Here is a 12,010-nt window from a genome sequence, read left to right on the forward strand (position 1 = left end):
AAATCGATATTTTAGCTGTAATGTACTATACAAATTATTGGTAATGTAAAAGAACTGAATATGGCGTTTCTGTAGTTCCTAGCCCTTGCTCTGACCCTCCGGTAACTAACCCCAACTCCTAGCTCTTACTATGGACCCTTACCCCATAATCCTTTGCTCAGCTCAACCTCGCATATCCCTAACATTCCATAATCTACGCAATCTCTCGGTCAATAAACTGATTCCTGCTATTATACAGCATTGTTAGTTCAATGTCCTCATACTTAGTTTAACGTGCAATCATCTGCTACGCTGATCATTGACGAAGCTCAAGTGGTCCAATCTAAAGAATGGTTAATTAATTTTGATTAAACAGATATCAACAAAAACTCCTGGGACATAACTCCAGCATCTCCCCTCAAGCGTAGAACAACTTGGAGAGTAGATTCTTTTTTTTTTTTTTTTGGTATTATAGTATCCAATGGGTTTCTCATCTTCGAGTTGTTTTCCACAGTGAATCAATCTTTGCTCTTTAACCCGGTACGCCTTTTTTATCATCTTCCCAGAAAGTGTCTTCACAAAAATCTGCATCTGTATTTATTTGGATTAGCGCATTAATAAATATCAACATACTTATAGACGAAAATAGTAACTCAGTGTCAAAATATACCAAATATAATGGGAATCCAACTCACAAACAATAATATATGAATCATCAGATCTGAATATATAATGGTGTATCAATTCATATTTCTCTTAGTAGTTTAGTTCCATTAGCTAATTCAACCCATCAAATTATCTAATTAATCCAACCCATCAAATTATCTAATTCTTCTTTTTTGGTGATAGCAACGACGATTTCTAAAACAAAGGTAACACGGTGGAACGATAAAAAAAAATTAAAAAAAATTAAATGGGATGCAAACATTATGGTGGGGAAACTTCGCATCTTCGGTATTCTTAGGCCCCAGATATTTGGACAGTGAACACATTTTTTTTTTCAGTCTTATTAAAAGAGCTCATGTATATTTATGGGCACACTTTATTAATTCTAGCTATGCCTCATGTTTTCGTCTCTAACACCTGAATGTCAGTTGCGCTTCCGATTAGAATAAGGTTACTCCCTCATTTTCAAAATAATTTAGATTCCAGAAAAAATTGTACAACTTCAAAAGAACCAGTGATGCCGCGGTGACTTTCATTTATGTTCAGTCGTTTTCACCTCAAGTATTTTAAATGTAGAAATTCTAGATTTTAACGTTCATATGTTAGCAAAAGTTGATTTCATGGTTCTTATTTTGTTGATGATTTTCCCATTTGATTGATATACAATTATCTCTAATATAAATCATCTAACTATAAACCTAACAATGTAGAATTGGCATGATTCCAAAAGTAATTAACCCGCATATCATCATGTACCCATGGTACAATCGGAAAATAGATCATTTGTCCAAATATTTTTAAAACATGATTCAAATGGACGAGTAAAAATTATTATGGGTGAAATGGACACTAAAAAAAATATCAAGCATGAAACTAGATTCATCCTGACTTAAACTTAGAAAATAGCAAGGATGAAACTGGATGCATCCTGATGTAAATTAAAAATAAAAAAAATATTTAATAATGTGTTGGATGAAACTGTTTACATCCTGACTATTTTTACATTTTTGTCCATTTAAACAGTATCAAAATATAAATGTCCTTTTCACCCAGGAATTGTTGATTTTGGTCTTTTTAACCAATTTTGTGTAGTACAATCCGTAAGTGTTGTATTCATTCTACTCGGTTTCTTTTTGTTTTCATCAATTTTATAATATTTATATTAAATATGAATCATGTATTCAATATTTTTGGCCCGGCTTTCGCGTATCAAAAATATTAAATGTCAATCATGTATTCTTGAGCACTCAACTCCAGGGATATGAAATTTGTAGCCTTGAATATATATTGGGAAAATTAGGGGGAGACCAAAAAAAAAAAAAAAAAATTCTTATTGTCAGGCCCACAATTAATTTTGGATACCGTGACACCCATAAATATTTCTGTGACACCCATAATTAGCCGAAATTATTAAAACCTGTCTGCATGATGGTTTATGGCTTTATGCATTCGCATGACGTGTTATGCATAACTCGTTATACATGCTAATTTTTCAGGGATATAATTGTCAACGCAACTTGGATATAACATATTTAAAAATCCGCCCTTTGGAATTTTACAAATTTTATATCGTTGGAAATCTTTTAAAGAGAGCTACGCGACGAGTACAAACAACAATATCAATTTTTTTTCGAAAACTGACTGCATATTCATTATGCAGCCTCCAAAAAAGATGCATAACACATTATGCAGATGCATAAAGAATTATGCAACCATTTTTTCGACTGCATAAAAAGTTATGTATCTGCATAACAAAGTTATGTAGCCATTGTTTTGGTTGATTTTAGTTTGACAGAAAAAATTGGTGCATAATGCGTTATGCAACAATATTTAAATGATGCATATCAGGTTATGCATCCATTTTCTCGATGCATATAAGATTATGCAACAATTTTCTCGATGCATAATGCATTATGCAGTCATATTTTCTGATGCATAACAGGTTATGCATCCACTTTCATGACTGCATAACTTGTTATGTAGATATTATTGTAGGTGCATAACAAGTTATGCAACCTTGTTTTTTGTTGGTTTCAATACTAAGAAAAAAATATCTGCATAACTTAGATATTATTTCCTTCATCAAGCCACTCATCTCTACTCTTTTAATAGTTTGTAAGCATTCATCCTTAAAAGTGCGTGGCAACCATGACGTAGATATTATACTGTGTCCGTCTCCAAACCCTGAATTCTCTTTTGAATCATAACTCATATTCACAGCAGTACAGCAGCTAAAGAAGAAGATAAGGAAACGAATTGATAAGCAATGGCATACGAGAACACTTTCTTCACATACGAGATTCAACTATCTTTTTATACAACCCTAATTGTCTAATTTTTTCGTGTGCAGCCTAATATACTTTGATTGTTTAAACATCGGTGATGTTTAGTTTGTTACCATGACTTAGAGAAACGATGGAGCAATCAGTGGGTGTGATTTCAGATGTGAAATTGGGTGAAGATTGATGCGAATTTATGTGGGTTTGAGCATAATTGAAAATGGAATTTTTGTGTCGCTGCTCAACAGATGGGATTAAGGAATTAAAGTTAGGGCTTCGGTGTTTTTGAGAGATAGAGATGACATTGTTGATAAGGGGTCGGTGGTTTGAATATGAAGATGATTATGGATTTCCGGTTGAACTCAAAAGAAGAAGATAGAGACTTCGGCCTCCCGATCTCATTTTACTTTCAGATCACTAAACAAAAGTCTGGACCACTGGAAAAATTCGTTGTGCCCATCTTATTCATACTTAAAGGACTAATGAATGCATGTCATTTTCAGTTTAATTAGTTTGGGATTAATGCGTAAGATGTAGACACACACCTTGCATTGAGGAGCAAGACAGATAAGAAATTGAGAATCTCATTTATGTTCACCAACCCCACTTCAATGTAGACACACGCGAATCATGCGTCATGCGTGCATGGAGGTTGTCCATGCAACAAGAAAAGAACAATCGGAATGTCATTTGCACGCAAACTCTTCAACCCCAAATGCAAAACGAATGGAAAAACCAAACAAGAGTTTTGATTGTTTGAACTGTCACACATTAGACTAATAGGGGGTACCGATTGGCTAAGAGTGTACCAGAACATTTGTATTAAGACGAAACTTCCCTTCCCAATGGTTTGGTTTACCCGGATCAAATTGGTACCCCGTTTAGAAGCCATGTTTTATTTGAGCGAAACATCGATGACCACCTTTAGTCATTTGACCAAAAGTCAAAAGTGATGTATAAATACGACTGTCATCTTTAACCATATCGGCAAGCAAAACAAAACATAAATCAAGGGTCTTTATGTAACTTAGGAACAGAAAAGAGAGAAACTTGTTTCAAGTCAATTCTCAACTCCAACTTCCAACTCAAAATCACAATAAATAAATGGTGTTCTGATTCTGAACCTAGTTAGCAATTCGGGATTCGGCAAACGTACGGAACGACAAACGTACGAGTATTATACGGTTTTGTAAAATCCAGATTCGGTCAAAAATTCGGTCAACGGGACGTGATTCGTCAGTAATTCGGAACGGCATACGTACGTGTATAATTCGATTTATAAATGTGAGTTCGGCTCTGAAAATTCGGTATCTATATATAACAAATAATTTGTATTTATAAGGTCATAGACCAATTTTTATGCATATGTGTGAGTTATTTAAAGAAAAAATAAACTTAATATGATGATATTAATAATATATACAACATTAGTTATCCAAGAGGACGTCGTATGGTGGTTTAGATGCTTGGTTAGTGAGTTTGAGATCTCTCTCACCTTCACCTTCAAATCTCTTCAGTCGTTTTTGTTTCATAAAAATTACAACACTTTTAATATTCGGTCGTGTATGTTCGGGAGGCAGTAAAGCCCAAAAAGTGGAGTCTTTGAAAAGTAAAAGCTAAAGAATTTATGGCGAATTAAGCGGACGTATCATTCGGGATACGTAAAATTCGTGAACGGTTCGCGAATAATCCGGGAATGCCACATAATACGCGACTTGGGTTCGGAGTTGCAAACGTACGCGAATAAGACGGTAAAATTCGTGATACGGAAAAATTCGCGAATGATTCGCGAATCATTCGCGAACTTACTAACTAGGATTCTGAATCTCTTTATAAACCCCCCAACTATTCCAATCCCACTATCCCACTCCAAGCTCACAAATCTCAATTCCATCAAATTTCTACACCCATGGCTTCTTCTTCTTCATCATCATCAGTGTTTGTATTATGTCAGGTCATTCTGTTCTGTGCTTCTATTCAATCATCATCAGCTCAGATAACAGTCTTATCATCACCATCAGGTATTAAGGAATTGGAATTTACTACTCATTCTGCAGATGCTAGTAAAGTTACTTTGGCACTTCACTATGAAACTCTGTGTCCCTATTGTTCAAATTTCATGGTGAATTATTTACCACAAATCTTCTCAAATGGACTCATTGATATCATCGATCTTCAACTCATTCCTTATGGTAATGCCAGAATTACTTCTGACAAAGTCATCACCTGCCAGGTATTCTTCTTCTTGAAGTAATTTCCATATTTTTGATGATTGTTCTCAAATTCATTTGGTAAGAATGAGATTTATGATCTCAATTGCTGTAATTAAGTATGTTCAAATGATCTAGAAATGCTCAATTTTCTGAGAAAAGTAAGATTTTTGGTTGAAATTCTTGTTATCTGAATAATTGCAGCATGGACCGACTGAGTGTGAATTGAACACAGTGGAAGCATGTGCACTACAAGTCTGGCCTGCTCAGGTAACACAATAATTCTGTCTGTTTTTTGATCTGAGGGAGTTGCACGTTTAAAGTTAGGTGATTGAAGAACATGCAAATTCACAATAGTTTGAATTTGTGATGCAGGATAAGCATTTCAATTTCATCAATTGTGTGGAGACGTTTGTTTACAACGGCCAGCAATCTCAATGGAAATCTTGTTACTCGAAATTGGGCTACGAAGAGGAACCTATTAATGAATGCTACAATAGTGGATTGGGACAACAGGTTAAATTGAAGCTTTTGGTTTTGCTGGATTCATTGTTATTATGCTTAAGAAAAACATTAGATCTCTATTTTATATGGTTGGTGTGGTTAAAGCTGTTTGGCACATGAGGAGCCTAGACGCTAAATTGTAAGGTTTAAGTAAATAACATGTGTTCTAATACTTTTGGTTATCATAGCAAGATGGCTCAATGGGAGATGAAATGACTAAACTGGGAAAAAGATTGTTGCTATGTTGGAAAGTTGATATAGGAACAGTGCATTCGAGTTAATAGGATCTGGACAATAGATAATGTGGTGAATATGCCTTGGAACGAATTGCCTTCCTTACCAGCACAATGAGATGTGTGATTTTGCAGCCTTCTTTAAGCTCCTTTATGACAAATTTTTCAGTCATGAGGATCCAATTATGGCTAGCTATTTGCAAACTATATCTGAGTTTTAGCTAATCTGAATTAAATCTTGAGTTTCGGAAAGCTAATTTGACATTGAATACATTATTGTTGCGCAGCTTGAGTTAGGATACGCAAAGGCTACAGGGGCTCTTAACCCTCCTCATAAATATGTTCCGTGGGTGACCGTCAATGATGTTCCTCTTTATGATGTAAGTTAGCTCCTCTCTTGTTCTCGCTCTTTTCATATATGAACACAAAACTTACGGAATAAGGTTCCTTGAAACTGACTAAATCTCTCTTTGCAGGATTATCGCAGCTTCCAAACATACGTCTGCAACGCCTATCAAGGCACTAAGCCAGCAGCTTGTCAAGAAGGACAGCAAATGGATATCATCCCTAATGCTAATTCAAACCAAATGCTTGAAGTTACTTTCATGGAGGAAACATCTCCAACAACTAATATCAAGTCTCCAATAGCTAAAGCAAGGCGCCAAATGAAATTCTGAGTAATATATCGAAATGGTCCCAACATTACATATATGAGATTCATACATATCAATACTTGATGCCAATCTTCCTGTTGGTTTGGTATTTATAGCTTTAGATATTATCTTGTACATAGTGGCCATCTAAATAATCGCAGTGTTAAAGAATGGTTGGGACTATATATAACAGTGGTATTTGCTTTGAATCTGATGAATATTGATTTACCGGTTGAAGTGGTTTGTAGCTGTGGTTATTTGTTAAGTTGCAGAGTTTGAGCATTTTCCTGTTTTGATTAGTGATTCAGTGTTTTTGGCCATACTGCCCGTCTAGCTCAGTTGGTAGAGCGCAAGGCTCTTAACCTTGTGGTCGTGGGTTCGAGCCCCACGGTGGGCGTATAAGTTTCTTTTTTCTTTTTTAATCTCTTTATTTCATTTCATTCTTCTCTTGATAACAATTCACAACCAAGGAACCCAGATGGTTTTTTAGTTTTGGGAACACAGAACCTCCCGACATTGAATCGAAGCATCCGTATCAAACACATGAACCTAACATTTGCAAGAAATGATGAAAGATATTAACATGAGATTTGTGGAGATACAATTTGTGTTATTGGATCGTGATTTTCTAAAAATCTTCTAAATTCTATGTTATTCGACTTATGACTTGTAAAGACTTTTATTATAAAAACATATCATAAAAGGCTAAATAAAAGTCTCTTTTAAGACCATGTCCAACGAGGGAAGAGGAAATTCCCCTAAAATCCTATGTGGCATCGAATAAAACCAATGTGGAAAGCATTAAGGGAAGACCATGTCCAATGGTGTTCCACTTAATCAGTTTACCGATCGCGATTTTATTGGACGACCGCGTAACACGTTCACAATCGGGGAATAGTATACCGAAAGCCTTTTCTCCCGGTTACTATTTTACTCGGTATGTAACGTTTTCTTTGTACCGTTTTATTTTTGTCGTAGCGTTTTCTATCGTAGTCATCGGATGATGATTAAATAGAAAAGTGACCGAGATAATGTATGTGGATTAAATGAATACCTATCACTAAACTGTTTAACTATTGGTGGACATTTCAAAACATTTCCCCTATTCCCCAATCAAATTCGGAAAAATATTTGATGGGGCATTTTATGATGGGGGCGTGGGGGACAAATCATGTCTTGACACGTATTTTTACTATAAATTGATTCCGTCAAATTTTGTTTCCAAATACATAAAAGAAGTGTATTTTTGGTGAAAATATTGATTATCATAACTAATGATATTTTATCCTTTATATTTTTGATAACAAAATTTGTTAAAACAATTAATTGGAAAAACACATGTCAAAGACGTGATTTGTCCCCATGCCCCATCATAAAACGTCCCCATCAAAAATCTACTCATCAAATTCCATTTTATAGGGGTAGGGAATCGGGCTTTAGGGAATTCCCAATCCCGCTGGACATGGAAATTCCTCTATTTAAGGGTACAAATCTCTTATTGGAGATGGTCCAAGTAGGTGACATTTTTAGGGATTCACTACACCAAATTCAGGGATTAGCAACCAGAAGTCGCAACAGCTTATTCCTGTTGCGAATTTCAGTTGCAAAACATTCGCAACAGCTAAGAACAATTACGAAACTCGCAACTGTCTTTCTCAGTTGCGATTCGCAACAGAATGGAGTTGTACGCATGCGACTCGTTTGTATTCTGCCCACACTTTCAATCTGACTCGGTTTCAGCCCATTCAGATTCATGGAGTCAGCTTCAAAACTGACTCGGGATTTATCATTATCGAGACCACTTCTTATCTTCTCTACCTCTCATTCTCTTTTCTCTTCCTCTCTGGTTCTCTTCATCTCTTCCTCACCCTCTGTGATTCAGGAGAATTTTTTTCTCGATCATAATAAGTCGCTTGTGGATCAGTATTAAGTTTTGCTTCCTCTTCTTCTTCAAACAGATCCATCACAGATGAAATCCTAGATCTATATTTTTGAGATTTCTCTTATTCGTATCAGTATGAAGAAATCAGGTCCTTAGAAAGATTTCTCTATTTCGCGAGGTTAGTTTGCCATAATGGAAAGACTTACATATGGGTATTATTCAATTTCTGTTTTGATTCTTAGATTTGGGTTCTAGGGTTTCTGATAACGAATAAATTATTTTTTTTTTCCAGTTTGGTTTATGTTGAAAAGGGTTTTGAATGAACCGCTTCAAAAACTTCATGTGATATAACTATTACTTCCTCCGACTTCAATTTCTCAAATTAGGTCTTATTCAGTTTAACATTTTTTCTTATTTGGAGTTTAAATTCGCAAGTTTGGGTACTTTTGATTGATTCTAATTGCTTATGTTGTTAGTAGACATTCAATTTTGGTATGGGTTTTTAGTTTTTCTCCTTAATTTTCAACTTGTGTTACTGGACTTTGATCAGCCTGTTGACTTGTTGTAGTATCAGTGAACCTAAGGTCTGATTACCTCTTATTTTGTTTTGTATTTGGTTTGGTTCTTTCCAGGTACCCGCTAACATGAAACTGTTTTGGAGGTTTTAGCGAATGCAGATGTAGTGATGTGGGATGTTGGACTAAGTTCAGAGCTGAAGTGCATGTAATTCTGCACTAATGAAACTGGTAGGTGAGTACAGATTCTATTGGCCATGTTCGTATAGACTGTTCTGAAGTTGGCATGTATTTTTGTATCTCTTGATTTTACATAATGTTAGATGTTCGCTTCACATGATAGCAATGTTTTTTAGTTTTTGCTTGCCCAGACCCTATAGTTTGGATCCCAATTTTGTGTTTTGAGTCGTGTATTAGGGTTGTTTGGTGTTACTTGATATATTGCAATTCCATGATTGATTTCTAGTTGGAAAAGATTGTGCCTTTTTGGTTCTGTTTGCTCAAACCCTAGATTTTTGTTTGCTTTAGGTTCTCAATCTTTTGTTTTATTACTTTCGAACTAACGTTATATAGCTGTGTTGATTTTAGGATGACTGTAAGGAAAATTGTTAAAGATTTCCCTGCGGCGGCATCAAGTGATGTTAATAAGCCAGAATTGCTTCCTAAAGATTTAAGAACAGTTATTGATGTTGCTGGTTTCCTTCTGCTGGCCAGGTATGCAATTTGTAAAATATAATATAGTTTTTAATTACATGAAGAAAGTGGGGTTTGATTCTTAAGTTGGATTCTTTGCAGGAAAGTGTCTTTCTTAAGCAAGGTTAGTCCTCGTCCAATCATATGGGAGCAAAGAGAAAGCTGTTGTTGAACATGGGAGTTTTTGATAGGTGAGATTACCATGTTTGTGTCTCAAAAATATAGTTTATAGCACACACTCCATTTTCGGATTAATTTCTTCCATGTGTCAGTATTATCTTTCCACTAACAAAACATTATCAATTTCTAGTCCAATGTAGAAAATGTAGAAAGCTGCACTGGTGAAAAACTTCTCAGAACATGGGACATACTTGTTTTACTGGCTTGATAACATTTTAAGAATTATGCAATTGGCTAAAATCCTAATTAAATTATATTCATATTTGATCTATGAAGGGTTATTTGTGGTAGACCACCTAACTTTGATCTGCCAGAGGATGAGAAACAAGAACTCAGGCGCTACACTTGGAACGAGTTCTTGACTATGACTCGCGGTATAATCGCATGAAAAAGTAGTTTTTCAATTCTATTTTACTAGATTTTTGGTTGACATCAACAAGTAAAGGAATCAATCAGTTGTGCTATGCGTTACTGCATATTTGAATCTACTGTTCTCTGCGTGCTATGCATTACTGCATATTTATATCTAGATTCAGAAACTTAGGGCTACTGCTCAGTTATTTCTTGAAATGCTAACTCAATGTGGATTCTGCCTACTAGGATGGCGCATTACGACATGCTTAACTTGATGATCTCTTTTCAACTTCGCCAGAAAGGTGATATTTTAAAACTAGCAGTTTTTTTTATTTATTTTACCTCATTACGACCTGCTGAACTAGATATTTTACATTCCTTCATATGTAGTTGGTGCCTCACTCTTTAGGCGAGTTCTTAATAAATTTTTATAACATCGCATGTGCACATGAACAAAAGAAAGAAGCAAAGCAAACAGGACAAATTAATTTGAAATACATTTTATGAATCAATATTTATTTGACTGTGTTATGTTAAATAAATGTAGAACATTAGCCACCCAACCCTAGTGTGTCAATATTGATCTTTAAGTTTAGGGTAAGGGATCGATGATGATGACATAGAAATATTGTATCTAGGTATACTTCATTTGAATATAAAAGATTTCGGTTAACATAATAAATTCAATGAGGTACGTGAAAATGTTTTGTAGGTGTTTGATTTTTTTACATAATTTCTTCTCACTCTCTTTCCTACACATTTCAGCAGGTGTTTAAGATGGAGCAGGAAGAGTACAACAAGGAAAAAATTATTTGGAGCTACATTAAGTTCACTGACAGCCAAGGTGTCTTGGATTTGATAACCTAGAGTCATAAATCTAGAGTTATGACTTTCGACAACCAAAATTCTTTCAATATCTTAGAATTGATGACAACAAGGTAAAACAATTTTCTTCCAACTTAATGTTTCTATAATGGGAGCTAAATGTACAGTATGTTGTTCCAAGCAATGATTCTTTTAAAAACTGGACTTCAGGAGTTGGTCCTTGAATCTTGTTCTTCTATTTGTTTGGTGTGGTAAATTTGATTTCCTAAAGGGCATTTTACATATGCAATAATGCCTTAGGCAATGCATCATAATTATTTTACGTTTCAGTTGTTTTTTAAGTTGTGTACTGTTACCATGTTGGTTTTTTTAAGGTTGTGAGTTTTTGGTTAACTCAACACCCGCTGAGTAAAGTATTAACATTCAAAACATGAAATATCTCTTATGAAGTTAACGCATCTATATTATGTTAGGAATGAATTTGAGTTGCAGAATGTTTTATTTCAAGACTACGTTACTAATGGGATGATTTCACTTTTTGCAGTGATTGTTGGGGAAGTTGCTGATGTTGCAACTTATGCATTTGGGCCAACTATAGTGGTCACTCCTCTTGCGCACTCAGCATTATTATCAGGCACGAAACAAGTTCATTCCCAAAGTTATGTGTATTCTTTCCTCTTCAGTTTCTGGGCCAAGTGTCATATTCTCTTGCATTACTGCACTTGCAAAACATAGAAATATCTTATGGAAAAGAAGTCCTTTTCATTCCTAGTTTTATTTTTTTGTTCAACAATTTTTGTAAAGTACATTGCTTAGCTAAATTTGGTTCTAAAACAGAGGTATCTTGATATTGTTGGATTAATTTGACTTTTAAATAAATAGGGGTAACTTGATTTTGTTACAGGGAACTATAACTTTGACCTGGTTTTAAAACCAGTCAAAAGACTCAAAACCTCTATTTTTTTTGACCATATAAAAAATTCGCAACTGCTTAAAACAGTTGCGTCCACCTTATTTCGCAACAGTTAACAGTTGCG

General features: G+C 34.9%; 1 protein-coding gene, 1 long non-coding RNA gene and 1 other non-coding gene across 6 annotated transcripts; all 3 read left to right on the forward strand.

Annotated features, from left to right (window-relative positions):
* Positions 1 to 4,762: 4,762 nt before the first annotated feature.
* LOC113355425 (gamma-interferon-responsive lysosomal thiol protein-like) lies at positions 4,763 to 6,771 on the forward strand. Its single transcript, XM_026598281.1, has 5 exons — positions 4,763 to 5,157; positions 5,339 to 5,404; positions 5,510 to 5,650; positions 6,159 to 6,251; positions 6,348 to 6,771. Exons 1-5 carry the CDS (start codon positions 4,834 to 4,836, stop codon positions 6,546 to 6,548), a joined length of 825 nt encoding a protein of 274 aa, XP_026454066.1. The 5' UTR covers positions 4,763 to 4,833; the 3' UTR covers positions 6,549 to 6,771.
* Positions 6,772 to 6,848: 77 nt separating this feature from the next.
* TRNAK-CUU lies at positions 6,849 to 6,921 on the forward strand. The gene has a single exon. It is a non-coding gene; the product is annotated as a tRNA-Lys (tRNA).
* A 1,460-nt stretch (positions 6,922 to 8,381) lies between these two features.
* LOC113360977 lies at positions 8,382 to 11,800 on the forward strand. 4 transcript variants are annotated; one of them, XR_003364898.1, is made up of 8 exons: positions 8,382 to 8,584; positions 9,039 to 9,156; positions 9,510 to 9,635; positions 9,717 to 9,805; positions 10,071 to 10,168; positions 10,395 to 10,450; positions 10,914 to 11,086; positions 11,518 to 11,800. It is a non-coding gene; the product is annotated as an uncharacterized LOC113360977 (long non-coding RNA). The 4 variants fall into 4 exon arrangements; XR_003364900.1 differs by having other exon boundaries at positions 10,917 to 11,086; XR_003364897.1 differs by lacking the exon at positions 10,071 to 10,168.
* Positions 11,801 to 12,010: the final 210 nt, after the last annotated feature.

The sequence above is a fragment of the Papaver somniferum genome, chromosome 3 (genome assembly GCF_003573695.1).
Source record: "Papaver somniferum cultivar HN1 chromosome 3, ASM357369v1, whole genome shotgun sequence".
NCBI classification, from domain to species: Eukaryota; Viridiplantae; Streptophyta; class Magnoliopsida; order Ranunculales; family Papaveraceae; genus Papaver; species Papaver somniferum.

Coding starts and splice junctions, on each gene's coding strand:
- LOC113355425 (XM_026598281.1), top strand. CDS start 4,834: ATGGCTTCTTCTTCTTCATCATCATCAGTGTTTGTATTATGTCAGGTC. Junction 5,651..6,158: donor ATAGTGGATTGGGACAACAG/GTTAAATTGAAG, acceptor ATTGTTGCGCAG/CTTGAGTTAGGATACGCAAA. Junction 6,252..6,347: donor ATGATGTTCCTCTTTATGAT/GTAAGTTAGCTC, acceptor CTCTCTTTGCAG/GATTATCGCAGCTTCCAAAC.